The sequence below is a fragment of the Miniopterus natalensis genome, chromosome 12, assembly GCF_054644295.1.
Source record: "Miniopterus natalensis isolate mMinNat1 chromosome 12, mMinNat1.hap1, whole genome shotgun sequence".
Taxonomy (NCBI): domain Eukaryota; kingdom Metazoa; phylum Chordata; class Mammalia; order Chiroptera; family Miniopteridae; genus Miniopterus; species Miniopterus natalensis.
In genome coordinates, this window is record NC_142092.1 from 22,796,222 (window position 1) to 22,823,559 (window position 27,338).

General features: G+C 39.1%; 1 protein-coding gene across 4 annotated transcripts in view; it reads left to right on the top strand.

The window, feature by feature from the left end:
- TTC39B (tetratricopeptide repeat domain 39B) overlaps positions 1 to 27,338 on the top strand; it is a 109,115-nt gene that overhangs the window by 69,674 nt on the left and 12,103 nt on the right. For all 4 annotated transcript variants that reach the window (XM_016214375.2, XM_016214400.2, XM_016214391.2 and 1 more), the window contains 11 exons: positions 2,006 to 2,070; positions 6,603 to 6,708; positions 8,277 to 8,342; positions 9,643 to 9,751; positions 10,327 to 10,394; positions 10,485 to 10,544; positions 12,267 to 12,428; positions 13,050 to 13,141; positions 17,291 to 17,417; positions 20,255 to 20,363; positions 26,000 to 26,117. In XM_016214375.2, the coding sequence (XP_016069861.2) occupies positions 2,006 to 2,070; positions 6,603 to 6,708; positions 8,277 to 8,342; positions 9,643 to 9,751; positions 10,327 to 10,394; positions 10,485 to 10,544; positions 12,267 to 12,428; positions 13,050 to 13,141; positions 17,291 to 17,417; positions 20,255 to 20,363; positions 26,000 to 26,117 (1,082 nt within the window). The remainder of the gene's footprint in view (positions 1 to 2,005; positions 2,071 to 6,602; positions 6,709 to 8,276; positions 8,343 to 9,642; positions 9,752 to 10,326; positions 10,395 to 10,484; positions 10,545 to 12,266; positions 12,429 to 13,049; positions 13,142 to 17,290; positions 17,418 to 20,254; positions 20,364 to 25,999; positions 26,118 to 27,338) is intronic.

Genomic DNA, 27,338 nt, shown 5'->3' on the forward strand with positions numbered 1-27,338 from the left:
TGCCTTAATAAACATAATGTGAGTCACAGAGGCCTTCACTTTTTTCCTGATGTGTTTTTCAAATGGCGATTTGACAATCAAATCTATGATTTGAAGGCTTATTTTATGCTTGGGGACCAACTGGGAGATAACCATGGTTTTCCTCTCCCTCATGCCTCCATATCTAGTCAGTTTCACGGCCATGCTTCTTTTACCCGTTGAAGATTTAGCAGCTCATCTCTTCCTCTTTCTTCTGACGATAATTGTTTAGTGGAGGTGCTCATCAGCTCTTCCCTAGATGGACAGCAACCCAGCGACTCTGTCTCTAAGTTCTCTTACCTCTAGCTCATTCTCCATTGTGCAACTGAGCACCCTCTCAAAGATGAGAACCTCACCTTGTCATTTCTCTGCTTCAGAATTTAATAGCTTTTGTGGACTACAGCAGTGGTCTCGTAATAGAACGCCAGAAGTGGGGGAGGCTTTTTCAAACTAAAATGGTATCTCCCCCCAATTCCCTACTCCCCTCTTACTGATGTCCTCAGATGGCAGGGATGTTGCATACTTGAGTGGCAGGGGTAGAGGTGGCTTTCTTACTCCTTAGTCATTCCTGTCTTTGCTGTAGATTTCTGCACCAGGACTGAGTTACACAACACAGATGACCAGGCACACCATGGTCTGTAATGCTTCCTTGCCTTCCCACCAAGTTTTCCTTTACTTGCAAAGTTTACCTCTGCTTTGCCTTTCTTCACCAGGTACTTCCCAATCACCTTGTGTGCACATGCTCTTTAAGCAGTGATGCTGCCGGGATGCTCTTGTGGATTCTTCCCATCCCCCCAGCCCTCCCACCTTTGTGCTCTCATGACATTTTGCTGTGCATGTCTCCATCTGTATGCATTCCTCCATCCTTTAGCACGCTGCATTGCTTTCGTCTAATTTTGCATCCAGGTGCCTGATGTAAAATAGGCATTCGGCCATTTCTGGTGAATCATGAAATATTCTTATTTGAGGCAGATTTTAATCTAATTTAAGAAATTTTTTTCCTGGCCATTATTGCAACTTGTATAATCATGAAATTCCTTAAAATCTGAAGATAAAAATTTAAATTGTATAGTGAATTTTGTATTTATTAATTCTTGTAATTGAAATGTTAAATATTTGAGTAATTAATGAAATTAGCAAACTAAAACAGTTTTTCTTTTGCTTCAGAAGGATGTTCAAATGCACAGGAAATAAATACCAGAGCATCTTTTTGATGTTAATAGATTAGAAAAGTAGTCTTGGAAATGAGAAACATGGGACTGTCTCCATTTGCACCATCTATTATAGTAATAACTTCCTTCGAGCAGTTATTTGATATACTTTATTAAGAGACTGTTTTGGAGTCCTAGAGTGCTGACCCTAAAAATGGCATTCATTTAGGCCAGCTGCCTCCATTTTATGTTTGATGACTGTTAGGCCAAGAGATGTACTTTAATTCCCAGAACAAAACTTTATATTAGTGACAACAAATTTAGAATCCAGAGCAGTTATTTTTAACCTGGAAATGGATATAAATGAACTCACCAACATAAGTGGACTCCGCCTGCTAAAACCCCCTGTGAAAGAGAATCAGAATCCCATGTCCTGGAGTATGATGTGGCCAGGAAAGTTAGGCCTGAGAGCATGTTCTTAAGGCCAGCCGTTCTGGATTCTGTTGAGCCCAGAAGAGAATTGCTCAGCAGATGCTGCTGCTTATTAAAGTAGGTTTCTACTAACCTATATGGCCCCTAACTGGTGAGGGTTATTTCTTTAATTACTTCCTTAAAGTAATTTGAGGATTTATAAAATACTTCTTTTTTGTTGTCCCCTAACTTGGAAAAAGAATGACAAAAAAGTATTTCAAATGTAAAACAAGAAGAGTGTTCTAATTAAAAAATTATGTAATCACAAGATAGTATCTTGTTCTAAACACACAACTATGTAGCCGTGGGGAAAGTTTCAGAATCTCTTGCTAAATGATCTAATTATTTAATTGAATTGCTTTCAGGATGAAAATATGATCAACTTCATCAAAGGTGGACTCAAAATTAGAACAAGTTACCATATATATAAGTAAGTTAAAAATTAAGATATGGGCTTTTTCAATCTTATCACTGGAAATTTGCCCCTTTTGACCACAGTCATGTGGATTTTAAAGGATTCCTGTACTGTGTACCACTTTGTAGTTCAAAATTCTCATTAAGTTTGACTAGGTTTTTAAAAATTTGGTGTTGGTAAAAATACACTTGATTTTTGGCTTACTAGGTATGTATTCAATGCTATAAAAAACAGAATTTAAGTTTAAATGTAATTTTTTTTTTTTTAATCCTCACCCGAGGATTGCTTTTCAGAGAGAGTGGAAAGGGGGAGAGAGAGAAACATTGATGTGAGAGAGGCACATCTAGTGACTGCCTCCCACCCGCGCCCTGACCAGGGGCCAGGGATTGAGCCCTCAAACGAGGTACGTGCCGTGCCCTTGGACGGAATTGAATCCAGGACCCTCAGTCTGCGGGCCGACGCTCTAACCACTGAGAAAGACTGGCTAGGGCTAAATGTAATTTTAAGGGAAAATAGCTGAACAATAGCTGACAATTTATGATTAGATAATCTTAGTATCTCTCTTCTAAAAACAACTTATAAATTTAAAATGAGAAGTATATCTTTGGTCCAGCCTATAGAGCAGCATTTCCCAATAGAATTTTCTGCAGTGATTCAAATGTTCAATTAAGGTGGACCATGGTGTTCATATCTTCTATATCCTTTCTGATTTTTATCTAGTGGTTTTATCATTTACTCACAATGTTAAAAATCTCCAGCTTTGACTCTGGAGTCATTTATTTCTCCCTTTAGTTACATCAGTGGTTGCTTTGTATATTTAGTACCTCTGTTGTTAGGCTTATATATTTTTAATTGGTATGTTTTTCTAATAAATTAACCTTTTTATCGTTATGAATTGCCCCTATTTAACTCCTTATAATAGTTCTTATCTTGAAATCTGTTTTTTTCTGATATCAGTGCAGCTATTCATGCTTTTTTATAATTAGTGTTTGCATGGCATATATTCTTTTACTTTAAACCTATCTTTTTTAATATTTAAATTGAATTTCTTATAGATGTGCATAGTGGTGTCTTGCTTTTTTATTCAGTATGACAGTATGTTTGTATTTATCACTACCATTTTGCTTTTTCTCTTTGCCTTATTTGTTTCTCCCCTTCTTTTGCTTTAATAAATTAAAAAATATAAATATACATATGTATTTCAGTGTAATCCCTCATTTTCTTAGCTGTAGCCTGCTTTAATTTTTTAATGGTTGCTCTAGTGATTACAATATACTTATCACTATCAACTTGGGGTTAATATTGTACCATTGCACATAAAATATAAGAACTTTGCAAAAGTATCGTTTCATTTACCACCTGTTGTCTTTACACTGTTCTTATGATAGTATACATATGTATATTATAAATCTCACAATGCAGTGCCAGTCTTTTGTTTAAAGAGTCTTATATTAAACTCTTCTTTATGTATCCATGTATCTACCATTTTTGGTGTTCTTCATTTATTCTTCTATACCTTCAGACTGAAGAATTTCTTTTAGTATTTGTAGTAGTGCATGTCTACTTTCAACAGTTCTCTTTGCTTCGTTTATCTGAAAATGTCTTTATTTTTGCCCTTATATTTGAAGATTGTTTTTGCTCAATATAGTATTCTGAGTTACAAGGTTTTTTTCCCCTCCCTTTCACCTGTTTAAAACTGTCAACCCATTGTATTATGGCCTATATTGTTTCTGATTAGAAGTCAGCTATTATTTGTATTATTGCTTCCCTGTCTGTAATATGTCATTTCTTCTGGCTGTTTTGAAGACTTTTGTATCTTTGGTTCTCAGCAATTTGACTATGATGTGCTTAAGATGTGCTTAAGTGTGACTTTAAGAAATTTGTAGCCATTATTTCTTAAATATTATTTTCTGCTCTATTCTTATGCTTCTCTTTTTGAGACTGCAATTACATGTAGCCTGGTTTTGTTTAATGGGTCACCTAGGTGCTGCTCATTTTTTAAAAATTATTTTTTCCTGATTGCATATTTTCTCAACATTTGGGCCATCTTGACATCCATTTTTATTGCCTGCTTTTTCTCTTGGCTATATGTCATATTTTTCTGTTCTCATGTCAATAATATTTTAATTATACGGTAGATATTGATACATCGTAGAGACTGTAGGTGTGCTGATTTTGGTCTAAGAAGTATTTAACTTGACTAGACTTAGACTCCAAACTCTTACTCTCTCATAGTGGGCAGCATCTGAAGTCTTGGTTACATTATTTTTTCTGTCTTGCTTTTGCTTTTCTTTGGAGTCTCCTCAGTGCTCATATAGTTCATGGGTCAGCCAGGAATTTGAGTAGAGTTTTAACACCGATTTTTGGTGTTTCTCACTTATGTGGTTCTCTTTTATTTGAAAATTTGCCCATTGCCTACCGCCACTTTGGCAATCTTAAACTCTCTACTCTTACTTTTTAAAAAATCTTCCCCTGAGGATATGTCCATTGACTTCTAGAGAGAGGAAGGGAGAAGGGGAGGGGGAGGGAAGGGGAGGAGGGGGAGAATGAGAGAGAGAGAGAGAGAGAGGGAGAAAAGAACATCAATATGAGAGAGAAACATCAGGTACTTGCCACCCATACATGCCCTGACTAGGGATTCAAACCCCAACCTAGGTATGTGCCTTGACTGGCAATTGAACCCACATCCTTTTTGGAGTACCAGATGGCACTCCAGTCAACCAAGTCACTCAGCCAGGGCTAGTATATGTTCTTTAAGAATACTTTTGAATACAAATTTAAAGATATGTGTATTTTTAAAAAATGTATTTTTATTGATTTTAGAGAGAAGAAGGGAGAGGGAAAGAGAGAGAGAGAAATATCCTTGAAAGACATCAATCTGCTGCCTCCTGCATGCCCCCTACTGGGGACTGAACCCAAAACCTGGGCATGTGCCCTGACTTAGACTCGAACTCAGGGCATGTTGGTACATGGGACTACTGAGCCACACCGGCTGGGAAGATATATGAATTTTTTAACCAAAATAAGATCACATTATACATACTCCTTTGTAACCTGCTTTTTTGTTAATGATATTTACTTTTTTATGTCAATAAATCTTCATTTTATGAAATCCCCATCTTTATATTTTTCAGTTGACCCCAAATTTTTTACTGCTGGTATGTCTGTACCAGGATCCAACCCAAGACTGTCTAGTGCACATCTGATGTTTATGTCCATTAAATATATTTTATTTTAGAAGAGTCTATATTTATCACAGTTATTGAAAAGCCCAATCCAGTTGTCCTGTGGAATATCTACCGATTTTTTTGGTGGCTTCCTTGAGCTTTCATTAAGCTTGTTCCTTGTTTTAGCTCAGGCTGCCATGACAAAATACTATAGACTGGGCGGTTTAAACAACAGAGATTTGTCTTATAGTTCTGGAGGTTGGAATTCCATGATCAGGTTCTGGTGAAGACTCTCTTCTTGGCTTGCAGACAGCCACCTTCTCACTGTGTCCTCACTCTGCAGAGAGTTCTCTCTCTTCCTCTTCTTATAAGGCATCTTACTAGATTAAGATCCCACCCTTATGATCTCACTTAACCTCAATATCGTCCTAAAATGCCCAAATACAGTCACACTGGATGGTTATGAATGGGGGGGGGTGGGCGGGAGGGGACGTGACATCATTCAGTTCATAGCTCCTTATATTTCCTGTAAACTAGAAGTTTGATCTACAGGATTAATAGATTCAGGTTAAATACATTTGGCTTGAATACATCATAAACAAAGGTGCATGCTTTATAATTACATCACACCAAGTGATACATAATATCTGTTTTTTCCTTATACCTTAAAAAATACATTTGTCAACTTGATAAGCAGTTCCTGATGATTATAAATTTTTATATCTTTGTCCTGTTTAATTTGCATTTCTCTTTTGAAGATGTGAAGGGATAGGGAGAAATGCATAGAAAAGATATTGAAGTGAGAAATCAGAAAGATCTGCTTGGATGGAACAGGGAAAGATAAGAGGAAAAATGGAGCCATTGTGATGGAATTTGCTCTCCTCTTTCAGTCTTTCCTAGTCACAAGCTCTAATTTATTTGGTCTATTTGAGACCATGGCAGTCGTACTGAAATGAAAATTTTTTGTCAGTAGCATGTGAGTTACTCAGTGGAAGACGGGCGGCTGACGTGTGCACAGCACTGAGGAATGGGCTGCACCTAGGAAGGCCCCTCCAGCACATTGCTGGGAGCCCGAGGCCGCCGTCCTGCAGCCCTACGTCTTCTGAGTTACACTTGCTGGTGTTGGAACCCTCTCTTGCTTTAAGCCCGGAAGGACTGGTCCTGATGAACAGGGTAGAAATGGGCTGTGCCATTTTTCTTTACTGATAATTACCCAGTAGCCTTAAGAATAAATAAAACTCAGCACAGCAATATCCACTTAAATAGTCTCTAGTATTTTGGCTAATGACAATTATTTTATGATGTGTAAGTGTGAAATTCTACGTAACAGTAGTTTTCAGAGTCATAATAAACTTGTTATAACTGTTTCTTTCAATCCAGAGAATGTCTTTCACTCCTAGATATACTTCAGAAGAACAAAGTTGAGCAACAATTCTTCTATGAGTTTGAAGGGGGTGTCAAACTTGGATTAGGGGCCTTTAATTTGGTAAGCAAATAATTACATATCAACCAGAATCTTTTGTTAAAGAATCATAAGTTTTCAGTGCCTTTGTACTGCATTTGAGCCTCACCCTGACCCTCTGCCTGGGTTTGATTGATAAGTGAGTGGCTAGAGTGGGATCAGTTTTCTTCTGCTGGGACCCAGTGGGGGCTTTGGTCAGTATGTGTTGTAAAGTCCTGCACATGCTCAGAATAGTTTTGGATTGTACAATAAAGGAAACATATAGTACTCTGAATGGACTAGTAACATTTTTCGGTAATAAGTTCCCTTTCCACATCAGAAATATTGTTGGTATAGCAGTGGTGGCTCTGGAACTGGAAATGGGCGAAGAAGTGGTATGACTTGGGGAATGATTTTGATGCTCTGGGGCAGATGAAGCGTTTGAGTAGATATCTGTCAAATTGTGATACGTTAGAGATTTTGAAATTTTATTAAGGTTTGACTGGATTTGTTGAGAAAATAAGTAAAGGAAATCATTTGCATGAGGGTCTGTGACACCATGGCCACTCTGTTCATGGGTCACTGACAGAGGTTGTTGAGCAAGGAGACTGGCTACTGTCCACAGACTAGGTCACCCAATCCACTTGATTATTATTATTTTTTTAAATATATCTTTATTGACCTCAGAGAGAGGAAGGGAGAGGGAGAGAGAGAGATAGAAACATCAATGATGAGAGAATCATTGATCGGCTGCAGCCCCAACCCGGGCATGTGCCCTGACCGGGATTCGAACCCCGATCGCCTGGATCCTAAGTTGACGCTCAACTGCTGAGCCACGCCCGGCTGGGCTTCACTTGATTATTAAAATTCTCCTCTACTGAGGTCAGCCTTTAGTGAACATTCACCTGGGACACGAATATCTTCATGCTTTTTGCCCATTCAGAGATGTCTATCCACACACCTCTTCCCCAGACCTCCTTGTCATCAATTTTCTCATCACGTTCTTTCCAAATCCCTAACCGTCCAACCAAACCATTGGCTATAGCCTATGAATCGTATATAATCACACATATGGCCATTTCTCCTCCCAAGCCAAGTGAACAGTCACGTGCATTGTTTGACTTTCTGCGACGGGAGGATGTCCCTTAACCACTGCTCTTCAGGTGTGTCCCAGAGGTGGGCTGTAGCGCTGCAGCTGTCCGCCTCCGGGCGGTGCCTGCATATCGGGCAGAGCACAGCAGACTTGCTTTCCGGAACGGGGTGCTGAAAGAAACCTTGTTTGGAAAGGTGGGCACCGAGAAATTGCCTTCTCACCATTTCATCATTACATATGAAAGGAGCGAGTGTTCTTTAGAGAAGGCGGAAAGGCCAGGTTTTTCTTTTTTTTAAACATTAAATTTTTTAGGTTATTGTCTTAGCTAAATGGAATTAATTCACAAGCAGTGATTGCAGCATGTGCAGTGTGTGATGAGTGAAACGTGTCTAGTGATTTGGACTTGGTTCTAATTTTTCATTATTACTGAATCATTAAAGCTTGAAGTTGTTTGGAGTTTACATTTATCTACAGTTAGATACACTAGCATGTGAGTACACTTGTATTTTTTTTCTTACAGATGCTGTCCCTTTTACCAGCACGGATTATCAAGCTACTAGAATTTATAGGATTTTCTGGAAATAGGGTACAAATTTAATTTTATCTTAATTTTGACAGTGAAGATAAAACATTATTTATTGAATATTAGAGCAATGCAACATGTCCTCATAACTAACATGACAATTGTTGGCATTTTGTTTGCAGGGCAATAAAGAGCTATTGGTCCTTGATCATATTTTTCAGGAATTAGAGATGATTTTTCTACTGAAAGTTAAATTTTTTTGTCTTTGTTACCTAAATTGTGGAGTTAAGATTTTTATTTTACTAATACAGGGTGGGACAAAAGTAGGTTTACAGTTGTTCGTATGGACAATAATACAATAATTAATAAATAATAATATAAGAATGAACTGTTTCGTGTACTCACAACTGTAAACCTGCTTTTGCCCTGCCCTGTATTGCTGCTTGCTCGACCTTTAGTACACTTGTGTGGTTCAAATTTGCTTCCTTAACATTTTTGCAACCCCCAAGTCTTCTGCAAAACTGGGAAATTGGCTAGATTTCCAAGTCTAACATTTTATGATTCTCATGGATCAAGCATAGTTACAGTATTTTGGGTTTCCTCGTGTTTTTACAAGTTTTGCTATGAAACTAAGCAAGGAAATTTGTTTTCCATGAGTTTTGATTATTGCATTTCTGTGTAGTTGTTTTTGTAGTATATAACATTTATTAATCACATGCTATGATAAGAGTTGCCTTATTGCAAAAGCTGCCCCTGTTAGTTAAGAGAGCAGATTTTAAGAAATGTATGAGAGCACATGTAAGAACCTGTAGTTTTTCCCTCCTTTATTCTACTTTCCAGGCTCTTCATAAGCTATGGTGTACTCATGTGATCTCTTCATGATATGTTCTGTCTATTCAGACTCTGTAGTTAATGATTACCCTTCCCCTTGACCATTCATCTCTCATGTGGCACTTACTATATTTTAATAAAATCATGTCTTCATTCACCATCTTCTCTATTTGATGGAAAGGTCTTTGAAAACATAGAACCGTATTTGTTCATACCCACTGTAGTGTATTCCACTTACATCCTCAATGTTTTAATTCATTAATATTTATACCAGTGAAACACAGTATTTCTATGAAATGAGCTCTGCTTTTTTCTCTCCCTAGAATCACATGATTTAAAAAATTTGTGAGATTGTCTTATGCCACTTTAAAATGTAAAGTTTGTTTCTAGTTAGGAATTATGACTATTCTAAGCTCTTGAAGAATAAACCCACCTTCGTGGAGGGTGGGGATACATGAACTAGCATTTTAAAGCTTCTGAATATGATTTTTCAGTTACACTCTTCTCATCAAGGTGCATTCAATTCCCACAGGAACTGGGCCTCCTGCAGCTACAGGAAGGTGCATCAGGAAGGAGCATGAGGTCTCCACTCTGCTGCTTAACTATCCTGTCTTTTCATACTTACATCTCCCTAATACTTGGTAAGTACTGGGTTACAGTTTATCTCATTGACAGTTGATAACCTATGTAAAATTTTAGAAAAATCCATAAGTGCTAGTAGTCTATATCTGTTTATTTATGTATTTACTTATGAGTAAAGATGGAAAATAGTGATATTTGTCATAGTTACATTTGTCAGGGGCTGGTGGAGGGTTTCTTTCATTGAATTTTTTCTTAGCTGTTCTTAGCTAAAAAAAAAAAAAAAAAATTCTATAAAAATTGTTTAAGGTAATCTATGTCAGGATCTTCCTATTAGGTTTCTTTTTAAATTAAATTTTTGGCTAAAATAACTTAATATCGCTATTCAAACTAGAAATTCCGATTAGGAATCTAAGACAACCACGTCTGTTCTTAAGAATTAGTCTGTCCTAGAGCTTTCTTAAGTGAAAGTCACAGATGAGACTTATTTTATTTTCCAAATGTAAAAATGACAAATGAGCAGTTTTCATCTTTTCCACGAATAGGCCTTAGCTCTATTGTAATGAAATTTGGAGAATTAATTATTAGTATCTACCGTGTTTCATGAAGACTAAGGCTTTTCCTGTTCAATTTCCAGGTACAGGAGAGGTGGATGTTGTGGAAGCGGAGACTCTCCTTGCACCCTTCCTCCAGCAGTTTCCAAATGTATGCCTATAATTCCAAGTGCATGTTTCAGCCATAACCCATCAACCAGGGTTGGCCATTGAACAGTCTGTTTTCCTCCTTCCTCCACAGGGCTCACTCATGTTGTTTTACCATGCCCGAATAGAGCTGCTGAAAGGGAATGTAGAACAGGTAATTTATTCTGGGGGAGTTATTTGGGGAGCTGTCTGTGTGGTGGAGTTGCATCACATACTCATTCAACATAAGTAAATTTGGCTATATGCACTAGACAGTAACAAAGAAAAAAATCTGTAATTAAAAAGCCAAAATTAAATTTTGTGTGTGCATTCTATTATATGTAGTAGATTACTGATTATAGTCTACATTTACACATACAGTACATGAAACAGTTAACAGTAGAGTATACAAAATACAGGTGGACAATTTAAGGGGTTTTTCAAAAACACTTGACTATTATCAATTTCTCTCTCTTATATTGACTTTGGAATCTAGCCCCTGCATACGATAAAACTTCACTGCACTACATGTGTTCTCTTCATCTTCACTAATTATTCACTAATTCCCTTGAAGAAGGAGAAGATGAAGAGCCTTTTATATAAATATGCTCACAAACAATTTTCTTCTATCCAAGTGGGGTCATATATATGTGTTTTGCTTTGATTTGTTTTTTTCCTACTTACATTACATCTTGGATTTCTTTCCAGGTCAGTGTATCTAAATCCCACTCATTCTTTTTGATGGCTGGGTTTCATTGCATGGATGGATATACTATACTTATTAAAACAGTCCACCGTTGATAGACATCTAGCTACTGCAAACAGTGCTGTTGTAAACATGATTATGTGTATGTTTCTGAGCATGTGTGTGTGTGTGTGTGTGTGTGTGTGTGTGTGTATGACATTCTGAGCATTAAGATTTCAAGATCAAAGATGTTTACTGTTTTTAAATATATCTTTATTGATTTCAGAGAGAGGAAGGGAGAGGGAGAGAGAGATATAAACATCAATGATGAGAGAGTCATCATCGATTGGCTGCCCCCTGCATGGCCCCCACTGGGGATCGAGCCCACAACCCGGGCATGTGCCCTACTGGGAATCAAACTGTGATCTCCTGGATCCTAGGTCGATGCTCAGCTGCTGAGCCACGTGCATCCAGGCAAAGATGTTTGCATTTTGATAAATTCTGCCAGATTGCCCTCCAAACTTAAGGCTCTTCCATTTAAACTCTTGTAAAGATATAAGAATACTTGCTTCCAGTGCTCTTTGTCCACTGTGGACATTATGTGTTTTATTTTTGCCACTTTTTTGGCTGAAAAATGATAATCTAATTTTTAAATTTATAATTTTCAGTTTACAAACTTCTTCATATGTATATTTGTTTCTTGTGTATCTTTCCAATTTGCCTACTTATCTCTGACAATTTCCCCAATGAGTTGTGTCTTTTTCCAGAAGATTTGACAAAATTGATGTATGATAAGGGTTAATCCGTTGCCAGTTATATGGATGGTGATATCTTCCCCAGCCCGTTCATGGCCTTAACTTTGTTTAAGGTATATTTTACCCTCTGAAAGTTCTGACTTTTATTGTCAGTCTTTTCTTAAAGGACTTATTACATTTTATATCTTCTACATTTTATATTTACATTTTATATCTTACTACATTTTATAACTCCCCATTCCCACATTATGAAGTTTCACGCCCCCTCACAAAGTTAAACAGAGAGGCAGAAATTAACTGTCTCTGCATGTAAGGACAGGAACATAGCATCATGTTGAGTGGTTTAATGAGTGATGGTTTTGTTCCTTTTGTACAAAGTGTTTTATGTATTTTTCCATTAGGTTATTATCTCCTTGTGTAATATCTGGATGATCAGCTTTATGCAATTGACTTATAGGCACAAGAGATATTTCGAAAATGCATTTCAGTTCAAGAAGAATGGAAACAATTTCACCATCTCTGTTACTGGGAGCTGATGTGGATTAATATATTCCAGCAAAACTGGAGGAAGGCGTATTACTATTCAGATCTGCTTTGCAAAGAGAGTAAATGGTCCAAGGTAAAGTGCAGTGCTTTTATTAATGCCGTCTTGTGCTGATAAGCATACAGGATGATTTGCAGTAAGGACTGTTTGTTCGGTAGTATGATATCGCCACGGTTTTCTGCACTGAGATGTGTCACAGGAGGAAATGTGCATTTAGTGCCTGTCGGCTATATCCGCTGTCCTCAGCACTATGTGCTTCAAAAGCCGTCTGAAGAGCCCTTTCAACAGAGCTTTTGTTCTGAGGATGACCTGCACTTATCTTTAAAAGTTATTAAATATCAGTAGCCTTGATAACTTTGTGTAGACTTTCCAGTGCCCTGATGACAAAGCCTTTCACAGTAATCGCACTGACCGGCGCATCTGTGAGAAGTTGGGGGTTGAGCTAAGGAGCTCTTGCTCGGGTTGCCGCCTTCTCAGCCCTGGAGCCTGCAGCCGCACGACGGGAAAAGGGCCAGAGTCCCGTGCAAGGGATTGACCCGTGTGGAACAGGCAGCATAGGCTTTCTTGTCTTTTACTTCATGTTATCTTTGGTGCCTCTTAAATATTAAATCGGGAAGATTCGTAGGCCATTCTGATTACAGGGCGAAGCGTCGCGTCCCGGGGGTCTTCTCTGACGAGAGCTTTCCTGTCCCGCAGGCCACGTACGTGTTCCTGAAGGCGTCGGTGCTGACCATGCTCCCCGAGGAGGAGGTGGCGGCGGCCCGGGAGGACGTGCTCGCGCTGTTCAGGTGGGCGCCGCGCCGCTGCTCGCCTCTGCCCTGCGTCACCTTCAGGTTTCTCTAGCTTACCTACTTATTTCATACAGGGACTCTGAAGAAATACACTTAGGTAAGGGTCAAAATGTCAGCCTTTTCGCAGGAGCTTGCAGGTGTGGCGTGACTGGGAACTTTGAGAACACATTATTATTTGTTTTGTTATTGGGACTTTGCTACTGCATTTTGAACAGTTTCCTAAAATGGTATTGTTAACAAAAGACGTTAACTGTTGCTGTGCATCAAAGGTATTCTGTGATCGGATAAACTTAAGAAACACAGTATGACATATCCTTTGTTTTTATTAGTGTGTCAAAGATTCTGAGCTCTTCTATGAAGTAATCTATTTAGCTTTATTTAGACTACTATCCCTCCCCCCTCCCCCCTACCTCCCTACCTCCCTTCCCTTTTTGTCAAGCACCTATTATGTGAAGAATACTGTGTTAGGTGCTGAATAAATAGGCATGGCTCCTGTCCTTGTAGAGTTTATAGTAATCTTGTAATGGAACTTGACATAATGAGATAATTACACAAATAATTGCAAAATTACAATACATGACTGATTTTTTTTTTCATACTTTCTCTTATTCCTTTTTAGTATCTTTGTAGGCCCATCCTACTTTAACCAGCTATGAAATGGTGATGCATTTTATTTCAAAGGTCAGAGCCTCCACCTGAGGAAATCTCATCCCAGCCAAATTTTAAATCTCTAGTTTAGACCTCATGACTGAGCTCCAAACCCTATATCTACCTCCACTTGCCACCTTTGTTTGGATGTGTCAAAGCATTTTAACTTATCATGTTTAGCCTTCCCTAGCAACCTAGGTTTCTTTCTCTCAGTGATTGGAACCCCTGGTTAGCAAGTCAGAAAACAATGATACTTGCATCACCAACACTGTCCCCTCATTCCCCAATGGGGGAAGAGGTATGTATAAGAGCATAGACTGAATGATGGTTGAGATGAGGTTGGAAGGGGGAGAGAAGCTGCTGAGGTGGCGGGGAATTGTCATGATGCAGTTTCAGATCACGGGAGCAGCATGTAGAGGACCCTGTTGCAGGAAGGAGCACTGCTCATTTAAAGAACTAAAACAAAACTGGTATTTTACAAGATATGATGCTACACTTTTTATATATAGATCAAAGGAAAAGAAATGTCAAGGATTACTCAGAAGTGTCCCACAGAACACAACTCAATTAAAAAACAAGACAAAGTGTATATTTAGTGACACAGACATCATTGGTAACCCTAGCAGGAGCTGAAAGGTGATAGAATGGAGGTGGAAACCAGATTGGAGTTGTTTAAAGAATGAATGAGAATTGAGCGTAAATACATCCCTGGATAACTTTGACTATAAAGGGGAAAGGAGGTGGGAAGGGGGGTGGGAGGGAGAGAGAGAGAGAGATATGGGTGATGGAGGGAGATTTAATATCAAAGAGTATCTTAATAGGAGAGATCTGAGCGTTCTGAAAAACCACTGAGAAAGAGAAGTTGCACATACAAGTGAGACATGGAATGCCTGATATTTGTAAGGTTCCTAAGAAGGCAGGAGGGGACAGAATCCAAAGCGCTCATGGCAGGATTGGCTTCATCTAGAAGGAGGCCCAGGTTGTATGGGAAGGGAAGGAGCACAGAATAGTGCAGAGCTCATGGGTGGTAGCATGAGATGGAAGTCTTCCTACCTCATAGCTTCAGGTTTCTTACGTAGGGGGCAAGGTTTCCTGTTGAGAGTGAAAGAAGAACAACCTGGAGGTCTGAGGATGGAGGATAGGAAATGTTTGAAATCAGCTGTCGCACAGAGTGGGACAGTAAAGTGGTGAGAGGCACTGTGGGGGAGTCAGGCAGTGCCGGGGCCCATTTGAAGTTGGGTCTAATGAATTCATAGTTCTATCAATCAGGTCTCAGTATGGGTGCAGGGAGGGTGGACACTGAGCTTCATCCAGGGCTCGGATTTTGCCAGATCAGTGCAGTGACTAGGCAGTGGACAAGGGAGTTTAGGACATAGGCCAAGGGAGTAAAGGACAGGGTAGTCTAAGCAGGGATACGTAGGGACAGAAAGAACAAGGGAGACTGCTGGATTGGGAGAAAACTGAAGGCTAATAGACAGCCAAGTCAGAGAGGAGAATGACGTTGAAGGGGGGGGTGCTTGAGCTTGTGCTTTGAGGTGGAGTTGCAGGCGATGAAGTGGTCTAAGATGAGGCTGGGAAGGTGGGTGAGCGCAGACCACTGGAGAGGAGAGGGAATGAGAAGCCCTGCCGTGTTCTTCAAACATAAATGATGACAAAACTGTTTAAATGGAATATAATATTCTGTGGCCACCTGATGAGAAAAAAACCAATCTTAGGCGAACCCTCAGACTTATCAGAACTAATTTGAAGATATGGCCAGAACCATTTTTTCGTCTTTTTAAAAACAAGACTATGTTTACTAACTATGGAATCAACATCAGTAGAAGCCATGGTATGATAAATGCTTCCTCTTACTGGTCAAATGCATTTTCTCATTTCACAAAACAACAACGAATGTGATGGAATGGGATATTAAGATATGTTGAAATCTTTTACATCTCCTCTGTTTCCTCCACTTCAGAATAAATTTTAAAAGAAAAAAATATGTTTTTATTGGTTTTAGAGAGAGAGGAAGGGAGAGGGAGAGTGAGAGAAACATCGATGTGATAAACATTGATCGGCTGTTTCCTGCGTGTCCCCTACCAGGGATTGAGCCCACAACCCAGACATGTGCCCTGACGGGGAATTGAACTGGTGACCTCTTGGTGCACAGGACTACGCTCAACCAACTGAGCCACACTGGCCAGGACAAAATACATTTTTTTCCATATCAAAACAATTTCTGTGAAACATGTGACCAATTTTATTTTCAAGAGAAAACTTGAGGTCTGTGGTATGATAGTAGCTAATTTGTTGGGATAATGACAGGAGAGTCCTCAAATGAATGCTTTCTTCATACATGCTCTGTGATCATTAAACCAAGAGGGTTCATGTCCAGTATATGCTTCTGACTCTTCTCCCAAACCCACCCCACATTTCCATTGCCCCTTCCACTGATGTAAATGAACATCAAATCATGGGCATTCTAGTTAAAGTCTATATCCCCAAATTGTGCCCAGAAATAACCTAGCACAATCTTGTCCTCATATTTTTGGAATCCTTTTTCTCTTGTTTTATCTTACTCTCTTTCGGTGAATTCTTTCTCAGCAATGTGTTTGATGCATTTACAAACTTATGTACTATAAGAAAGTGCTCTAGGAACATGTAGTCTCCCCATCCTGCTCTCATTTTTATGTGCTTATGAATTTTATAATTGTAATTAGAATTTTGAGAGGAAGTTTATAAACATGGTGTCTGTTCTTAGCTGATTATTTTCTTTCTTTTTTAAAAAAAAATGTCATTATTGATTTCAGAGAGAGGAAGAAAGAGAGAGAGAGAGAGAGAGAGAGAGAGAGAGAAACAACAATGATGAGAGTCATTGGTCGTCTGCCTCCTGCACGCCCCCCACTGGGGATCGAGCCCAAAACCTGGGCATGTGCCCTGACCAGGAATCGAACCTTGATCTCCTGGATCATAAGTCAGTGCTCAACCACTGAGCGCGCTGATTATTTTCAAAATCACCTATGCTTGGGAAATATTTTCTTAAATTATACATTAATTGACAGCCCTCTTTTGAGCCATCTGTGTCACACTTACAGGTAGGAATAGGAAATGCACCAGTATACTCTCTTACCTCTCCCTGAGTATTCACGATGTAAATAAATACTTTGGATGCTCTCCTGCTTGCTCACGGTAATTGCCAATTTTGTATCTAGATGTCCTTAACCGTGTTTGATAGATCAAAACATTGGCTAAGTAGAAGGAAGTATGTGTCAATCAGCAGTGCTCAAACCTGAGCATGCATCGGAATCACCTGGCAGCCTCGCCAGGATCCAGGTTGCTGGCCCAGCCCTAGGAGCTGCGGATTCCTTAGGTTTGGGGAGGAGCCTGGACATTTGCTTTGGAACAAGTTTCCTGGTGATGCTGATGCTCCTGGTCTGGGGAACGCCTCATGAGACCACGGGTGTAAAGAGTGGCTGGGTTCTAATGGCCTTTCTCTGGGGCTGGGGCTCTTCACAGACAGGTGGACAGCTTTAAGCAGAGAATTGCCGGGAAATCTATTCCTACGGAGAAGTTTGCCGTGAGGAAGTCTCGACGTTACTCCGCCTCGTTGCCTGCACCCGTGAAGCTCGTCTTGCCGGCCCTGGTAGCTGCCTTTTTAAAATTTACTGTTTCCTTTCTAGAAATAAATTGTCTATTCATAGCAGCAGGGAGCACACCTAACTTTCGTTGTGAAGTTTAGCTCTATCAAAAACCATTGTAAGTTTGTCTGTAAGGTGAGCATTCATACATACTTAATAATTAAATAATAAGTATTATAGCTGATGTTTTTTGACTGGTTTGTATGTTCTATGCATTATGATAAAAACGATTTAAAAAATGCATCATTTAATTCTTCTAGTGACTCTATCAGGGTAGTTTCTCTTTGTAGCCCCATCTTACAGATAAGGAAATTCAGGCAGAGAGAGGTGAGTTGGCTGAGTTGAATTACGATGCAGGACACATATGTAATTTGATCTTTTCTAAGGGGCCACATTAAAAATGAAAAGGTAAAAAATTAAAAAGGAAAAGGAAACATGAAAATGAATGAAAGGATGTATTTTGTTTAATCCAGTATATACAGAATGTTGTTGTTTGAACATGTAATCAACAAAAATATAATGTGCTATTTCACATTCTTTGATATTGTGCTGATTCTTTGGAATGTGTGTGTTTTACCCTTGAGCACATCTCAGTCTGGATGAGCACATTGCCAGGACTCCGAGCCTGAGTGGCTGGGGGCTGTTGTATCTGACAGTGACTGCTGGAGCTCATTTTCCTCATTGTTGGGTCACCCAGGCTACACTCCCTAAAAGCCGTAACTTCTACTTAAATTTTCTTAACGCAGACTTCTTGAAAGAGTCCTGCATATATCAAACCCCCGGCTCTTTGGGGCTTTAGATGTGCGTAGGTGTCAGACAGCGCAAGGAAGCTGTTTACTGCCCCCTGACCTCTGCACTCCTCTGCTGGGGTTTCCTGATTTTTAAAAATTTTTAATTTTTTGTCTTTTAGAGTTTTCTTGGCTATTCTCTTTTGAAAGTTCTTCAGTTTTTTCCAGTTTCTACTATTCCAAACATGCTACAATGCATATTCTTTTATATTTTTCTTTTTGTGCATAGGCATATAATCCTCTAGGAAAGCTTTCTAGAAATGGAATTCCTGGTTACAGGATATATGTTTTTAATATATTGACATTGCCAGATTGCCCTCCAAAAAGGCTGAACCAATCTAAAATTCTACCAATAATGTTTTACTGTTTTAATTTGCATTTCCCTATTGGTGCAGTTGAACATCTTTTTATGTTCTTACTCATTTTTATTTATTTCTTCTTTTGTGAATTGTTCATATACACCTCTAATTTTTCATTGTGTTGCTTATTTGTTTGATCACTGAATTATAGGAGCTCTTTATATATGCTGTGAGAAAGAAAACTTGCAGCCCCTACCAGGTGACTGGAGCTGGCCTGCCTATAGCACCTAGGCCCAGGGGTTTTCTACTTCAGATAAACAATCTCAGGGAACACCACCACCAGAACAGCTTATTCTGTGCCTGTGACAGACAAAATAAGGCCACTCTGTAATCATATCTGAGCACAAATAAAAATAAGGAAATCACAGAAAGGACAAAATATCTCTCTTTCCCAGCTAACATGGGAGCCTGCTGCTGCTTTACCAGTTACAGCTTTTAGCTTCATTCCTGATTCATTTCAGTCACTGATTTGTGCTTGGAAACTTTTCTTCCTGTGTCACAGAACTTTTCTGAAAATCATGTAGAGCACCATGGGACTTATATGCTAATTATATCCTGCTTTATTAAGAGGCTTAAGGAAGGTTAACTCTCTGCACTTATTTCTCTAGGTCTAAGGGTGTAGAATTGGCTTGAGTTGTTGTAACTAGGAATTTTACCAAAGTCCTACTTTTCATAAAATCTTAGATATGAACTTGCCTTCTTCTGATAAAATATTTCATCAGTAAAAACAACATTTAAAAAATACCAATTTAAATAAATATTTCATTAGTTATTGAATTGAGTAATCACTGTGTTAGTAACAAACAGGTAGATGTGAAAGAAAAGGTAGAGTGTGGAATCTTAGTAGTTTTCAGATGACTTTGCTGCCACTCTACTTGAATGCGTTTTCCTCATTTCCACTGCTTCCCTGGAAGAGGTTGTTTAAATATCTTTATCACATTTTATTTCTAAGAAATGCTAATTAACCTACTTATTTCATACCCTTAAAAATATGAACTGAACTACCAGGAAGATTAGAAAAATATTTTTAAGCAAAAAGCACATTTGCTTTTGGTCCAAAAAAAAAATTCTCATCTGTTAGCCTATTAAACGCAATTTGCAATCAGAAATCATTAGTTTACATTTTCAGGGGCTGTCATTCAGCCATATGGCCTTCAAATGAACACATTTTCTGCATATTGGATTGCATTCTTGGACTGTCACATGTTTTAATGGTATAAAAGAACCTGAGCCCAGTCAAATATTTCCTGTGTTCATTTCCAGTGATGTCCTTGAGAACAATTTGTGTAAATAATTGGCAGATATTTTAAAATGTTTTCCCTTTACTTAAATGTAACAACAAAAATTTATATTAAGTAGGATTGTTCATGGTATCGGTTTAAAATATTATATTTATTTCTGTATCTGTAATCAATTATCTTCCAAAAGGATTGAATACCAGGAGGTATTTAATAAATACTTGTTAAATGAATGAATAAATTAATTTTTCAGTGAAAACATACTATAATGTAATATATATTGAATTACTCCACATAAAAGGTAGATAATAAAATGAGGAAGGGGGATTTTATATAAACTAAACTCCAAATGAGATCCCTAGCAATCAAGGCAAACACATATTCATAGTTTTGCTGTCATAAAGGACATTGAATGACCTCACGTGATTGCAGATGGTTTTTCATCCTTCCTCATTAGGAAATGATGTACATCTGGAATGGTTTTCCAATAGTGAGCAAAAGAAAAGACCTTTCCGAAAATCTGTTGCTAACTGTTGAAAAGGCTGAGGCAGCTTTACAAAGTGAAAGTAAGTATGAAATGTGAAAACCTGGAAGTCTTGACCATTAGCCCTCTCACACCCTGTCCCTGTGCACATCTGCCCATGTTAATGTGTGTCCATCATGAGAACAGGAGACCGTGAGTCACAGGTATATGGTGACTGCATTCAAGACGAAGGAAGGAATGATACATGCTGCAAACATGGATGAGCCTTGGGGACACTAGGCTAAGTGAAAGAAACCAGTTGCAAAAGACTACATGTTCTATAATTCCATTTATATGAAATACTGACAATAGGTAAATCTGTAAAGACAGCAAGTAGATCATTGGTTGCCAGGGATGGAGACCTGGGGTGGGGGTGATAGTTAAAGGGTATGGCATTTCTTTTTGGGGTGATGAACATGTTCTGAGATTGATTGTGGTGATGGTTGTATAACTTTAAAATATTCTGTGAGTTGTATACTTTGAATGGGTGAATTGTATGGTACATGAGTTATATCTTAATAAATCTGTTACCAAGGAAAAAAAAGATGAAGGAAAGAAGGCAGTCAAATTTTCGAGGAGCTCAAGGAAAGCGTGCATTTCTGATTTTATTTTGTGCCTCTTTCCATGCCTCCTTTTGCTCTCTGATGACTGTTATGCTTTTGCAGACACAGAGAATTGTTTGTTTTCAAGTTGAAATCTTATCACAAATTAATTTTTTTTACTCATTGCTTTTGGTTGTACTAGAGGCCCCTCTCCAGTTCACTGAAATGTCCTTTCCTGGAAGCAGCTGTCCTGTTAGTTGAAGGCAGATCAGGGTCTGGGCTTACAGTCCCAGCTCTGCATCTTCGAGACCCTGGAAAATGTACTTCATCTCTCTGAGCCTCAGGTTTCTTTTAAAACGGGAGTGGTGTTGGACCAGAAAATATTTGAGTTTTCTTATTCTGACCTTTTCTAATTCTCTGTCTTAAATAGAGGCTTTTCTTTTCATAAACCATGCCATAATGTTAGCCTTTGCCCTTTGCCTTATCAACCCCCAAAACATTTAGGTAACGTGCCAAGGTAATGATCTCATCCTCTGGAATGCTCTAACCACAGAAGTAAAATGAAAACTTCTGTGGTGATAAACGTGGTAAAGGGCATAAAAGTGCAGAAAGAGTCAGGGGCAGTTGTAACAGTGAACTCATTTTTCTTAACTGGAGAAAAGGGACACCGAAGGAGCCCTGGCTCCATAGTCCGCATACTCCCTTCGTGGGGGTTGCATCCGTGAATATGGCCCTAGGAAAAGGAGCTCATTGGGGTCATTTATGTACTTGGAGCTACAGTATGAGGCTGAAATGTTTAGTGAGATTTCTCTTTACCGTTATTAAAAATTAAACACGTGATTACAATTGATAGAAGTGAAGAAAGTTATCCATATTTTTGCTGCAGCACACTTTACAATTTTTGTGTATTCCCTCCAAGCCTATTTTTATAGTTACAACCATAATGTATCTGAACATATACTAGCCTAGTTTTTTTTCCATTTAATATATCATAAACTTTTCTTTTTTTAACTTGAGGTATAATTGACAGTTTCTGGTGTACAACATAATGATTCGATATTTGTATACACTGCAAGGTGATCATCACAGTAAGTCTAGTTAATATCTGTCACCATGCATAGTTACAAAAATTTTTTCTTTTAAGATTGCTTTCTTAGCAACTTTCAAGATTTCAATAGAGTAATATTAATTATATAGTCACAGTGCTGTGCATTACATCCCCATGACTTACTTATTTTTCAAATAGAAATTTGTATTTTTGACTCCCTTCACCCATTTTGCTCACCCTGTCCCCCACCCCTCACCCCTGGCAAACACCAATCTGTTATCTAATGAGCATGGGTGATTTTTTTTTTAAGGTTCTACATATAAGGAGATCATACAGTATTGTCTTTATCTGATTTATTTCACTTAGCATAATACTCTCAAGGTCTGTCTATGTTGTTCTAATGGCAAGATTTAATTCTTTTTTATGGCTGAATAATATTCCATAGTGTGTGTGTGTGTGCGCGTGCGTGTGCGCGTGTCTGTGTTTGTGTCACATTTTCTTTATTGATTTATCCATTAATGGACACAGATTGCTTTCATATCTTGGCTGTTATAAATGATGAAATGAACATGGGTTCATATATCTCTTTGATTTAGTGCTTTCATTTTCTTTTTTACTTTTTTATTGAATTTATTGGGGTGACATTGGTTAACAAAATTACATAGATTTCAGGTATACAATTCTATAACACATCATCTGTATATTGTATTGTGTGTTTACCACCCCAAGTCGAGTCGCCTTCTATCACCGTTTATCCGCCTTATACCCTCTTCTATCTTCCCCCTCACCCCTTTCCCTCTGGTAATCACACTGTTGTCTAAGTCCATGGTTTTTTTTTCTTCTTAATCCTTTCACCTTTTTTACCCAGCCCCGAACCCCCCCAACTGTCACTCTGTTCTCTATGAGTCTGTTTCTATTTTGTTTGTTAATTTTAGCTTATTTTTTCAGAAGAGTAGGTCAGCTTGCTTCTGTTTTTCTACAAAGAAAAGGATTTGGGTTTAGTAGAATCAATTCTGATGTTTGAATATCCATCCTTTTAGTGTAGACTAATATGTATCAGCAGAGTGGGACCTTTGTCTATTAATAGTCCTGGAGGACCATTGGGTTTTCTCTGGTTGAGCAGGCTCTTCACCCCCACTCCTAAGTTTATTTTGCCCCTCTTTTGGTTGGGGGAAAAATTAAAGGAATAATATATGTATCAGATTATGCATGTAAAATGCAATACAGGCTTGGAAAACCAAGACGCTGTCTCCATCCATTCCTTCCCCTTCTAATGACATTGAGGTGATAGGCTTTAGAGATAGTTAAGCAAGACCTGGGGGAGCTCAGACAAACACACTGTACTTGTAAAATTCTGTCTTTGTATGTCTCCCCCCCAGTAAAAAAAGTTTGTTTCTTTTCTGAAGATCCCCTTTGCCAGATGTTACAGATGAAATTTATGATGCTGATCTCTTCCAGGTCCGTTGTTTTATGCAGGAAGATTGCCCAGCACACACTTGTCTCTCCCCTGGCCCCTTAACAACTGTTATGAGCTTTGAGTAATTAGGTTTCTAAACTTCAGAATGAGGTGGAAAAATCCCAAATTAGAAAATGTGAAGTTGTAAACCTGAGGTGACTTCATCTCCACCCCATCTCCCATTGTTAGGAATTGAATGTATTTTTGCTTCTACCTTTGGCAAGTGTCAAAAGTAAAGTAAAAGATGGTAGGAGGTACGACTGGTGTTCTTCTCTGACAGTGGCATAGTTCTGAGAGGCTGGCCACAGATGCCAAGGGAGCGCTACTGTTTAAAGAGAGAAAGTACTGGGCGTAATATGCCTGGAGTCAGTGTTTGCTATTCATTCCATTAGTATTTCATTTGAAATCTAACTAAATTAAAAATGTAGCCGGAAGTTAGCACAATAGCCCTTTTTTGACTGTTTGGTGCAGTTCATTTGCTTGGTGAAATTACATAGCAAACATAATCAGTGCTATTTACTTTACCACTTTTCACTTTATAAATCTATGTCAGATTTTTTCTTTGGTGCGTCTCAGCTAGCTCCTAGGACGTTCAGCGCAGACGCTCTTGTGGTTTGGCCTTGAACTTCTTTTATCCTGCACCCACCCTCTGTTTTATTATTAAGTGCAGGTCTTCTGTGATGGGAACGCGCTTTGGCGGCAGCAGCATTTTCTTGGAATGTAAGATGGGAACTGTTAAAATGTTATCCGTGACCTCACCCATGCACTGGAGAATCACGATAGACATTCACATTACATTTTATTTTTATTATTATTTTAAATGTATCTTTATTGATTTCAAAGAGAAGAAGGGAGAGAGAGAAACATCAGTGCTGAGAGAGAGTCATTGATCAGCTGCCTCCTGCACGCCCCCTGCTGGGGATCGAGCCTGCAACCCGGGCCTGTGCCCTGACCGGGAATCGAACCTCAATCTCCTGGATCATAGGTCGATGCTCAACGGCTGAGCCACGCCCGGCCGGGCGACATTCACATTTTAAGGGAAAATGATCATCTGACGAATAGTGCTCTGTGGTCTGAAGAAATAGTCATTTTGTTTTCTAAGGTTTTTGGAGGAATGTTGGTGTTTTCGAACCTATTTTCCCTATTCCTAACTCATGATCTAAATAAAAGCTAAGTGTGGCTTTACTGGTACTTGAGCTTCGCATGGTGTTATGTCTGTTCCTCTCAGCAAAGTCATTGTTCATCGAGCACCAGAATTTTGTGATAACACAGACTATCAGAAAATCCTACACAGAAAGCAATAAAATGCACAAAAATGATAATAAGAACTAGCATCTAGCATGGAACCTAAGGGTTTGGTTCTAGGCCTGGCAAGATATTGCTTCTTGAATACATATTTTAATGAGCATCCACGATTAGAAGCATAAGTACATTTTTTTGGGGGTAGAAAAATAGTCCTTGAGTAATAGGAAAGGTAACGTGGTATTGATATCGGTGACTTTCTTGGTGAATGACCTTGGGAGCGAGAGGTGAATATCAGCTGTTTTCAACACCTAGACGTAAAGCGACCCCCTTCGAGTTGATTCTGTAGCATCGACCCCCTTCTGTAGCAGCGTTAGCCTCCTGTAGACAAGCAGCTTACAAACTAAAACACCAGCATGTGTGAATGGTGGTTGCTGAGGTTTGTTCTGAACCCTGGAGGATTTCAGTATGAGGGACTCCCAGGGCCTCATTAGTTTGGTGTATAGGCTCCCTCCACATGTCCCCCTTTACATGCCCCCTCCCCCTAGGCCCCCGCCCCCCAGTGTTGTGAGAGCCTGAAATGTATAAATTATCAGTCTGTCTTGGATTGACTTCTTAGTTGCATCTTACTTGCAAAACCTCCCAAATTCAAAAGTGGTTGATGTGAAAGGCTACTTTTGTCAGATGTCTCACATAATACGGCTCCTGTTTATCCACAGCCATGGGCTGGAGGAGGGGTCATTGTCCAAAGGGGAAAAGTGGTGAAAGGAAACCTTCCCATGGGCCTCAAGCAGTGAGAACGGTGTGGGGGTCTGAGGTACTTGCATGTACTTCAGAACCATCCTATCAAATTTTATGATATAATTTCCCCCCAAAAGAACATAGCCTGGGAGAATCGATAAGTCACCAGCATAAGGATCTGCTTCCTGAATTTTTAATGGGTAGAAGGCCATCTGCCTCTCCATATGGAAGTGCTCTCCTCGCGCGCACGCAGCCAACACAGTTAGAAGCCAGAACCCCGGGAGGAGGCAGCCTTCGTGCTCCCCATGGTTTTACCTTTTACAGAATCAGTAAAGCCCTTTATTTAGAGTTCAGATATTCTACTGTTAATACTAAGGCCACATAGCTCAGAATATGAGCCCCTGGAAAATTGTTTTTAGTGGATGGAGTGAACCCCTTAATAAAAACAGTGTACTAAACTAATGTTGTCCAGTCAGTATTCTTTTAATTTAAAGTCATTTCACTGTATTTTATTTAGTGAGGCATAGCAAATGCTAAAAAATATTTTTCTTATTTTTAAATGATCCCTCTGCAACCTAGTAGCTATTATCAGTTCTTTGCTCTTAATTAGGATTTTGAAAAGCATTTTTGTTTGTTTGTTTTGCTTGAAGACTCCAGCGAGTACTTGGTGGATGATGAGTGCCTGCTGAAGCTGCTGAAGGGATGCTGCCTGAAGAACTTGCAGCGGCCCCTGCAAGCGGAACTGTGTTTCAATCATGTCATCCAAAGGTAAGGCCGGAGGGGAAACCGGCCCGAGTGCAGACTTGGCTCCTGGGGAGCAACTGTGAGAGGAATTTCTCTTGCAGCTGCCCTTCCACTTGGTGTTGCCAGGCACAGAACCCAGTAGTGTTTTCTTTGTTCCTTAAGAACAAAATGATCATCTAAGTGGAACATGGCTTGGTGCATTTCCACTTGGTGTTTCAAGGTGACACACAAAACTAAATGCATGGCCAAGCTGACAGGTGGCTATATGAACTCGGGCAGCAATGTCCAGAAGCTCGGATACTTTGTTGATTCCTGCATTGCTTTTCCATTTATTTATTCCACAGATATCTGAGCACCCACATGTGCCAGAGACTGAGCTGGCTCCTAGGGGTTCAGAGTTGAGGAAAGAGACTTGCCATCATTGTGATAATAATTTGGCAGGGAAGAAAGACAAGGGGTGAACACTGTGGCTGCTTCTCTTTGGGAAAAGGCGTTTCTTCTGTATATACATGAGTTTTTTGTTTTTGTTTTTTTCCTAGTAGCATTGATGATGGTGTCCTGGTCATTTACTAAACAGAGAGTTGAGCCAAGGTTCTGATGCCGGGCTCTCTTCTTTATGTTTGGAGTCATAAATGCAAACCTCTACAGGGGCCAGACAAGAAACCTTACCAACTGAGGGCGGCAGTAAGGGATTGGTGGGCTCTGGAGATTCGGAAGATTGTGTGTTGTCTCTAAAGAATTCAGCCGCTCCTTAGCTCTAATTGATTATTGCTCTGTATAATGTAGACCAACTAGCAATAATTCCTACAATGTTTTCATGAAAAGCCTAGAATCTCCATCTTACGTAAAATCTCCTGATTTTTAAATATCGGTTCAAATTTTTTTAGAACACTGTAAGCTGAATAGATCACAGCCCCAGACTGCCCGCTGCCGTCTCCCCGTATCCTGTGCTTTCCCACCCACGGCCACTCATCTTCTTCCTGCTGAGAGTGTAGGAGGACTGGTGTCCTTATGAGAAGAGGAAAGAGACCATGTCTGTTTCCCAAATAAGTAATATACTTATAATTGTTACTAAGCATGTTAAAGAAGTATCCATTGAGTTCTGTGTTGTTTGTGTGTTTATAAGGATCAGAAGGATTATTAAAAATATTACGCATTTTGCCATTGGTTGTGCTCTAACAATAGTGAGTCGTTTGCTTCTGTGTTTTATAATTTTGGATCTTGCGTTTTTCTTCATTGGCATTT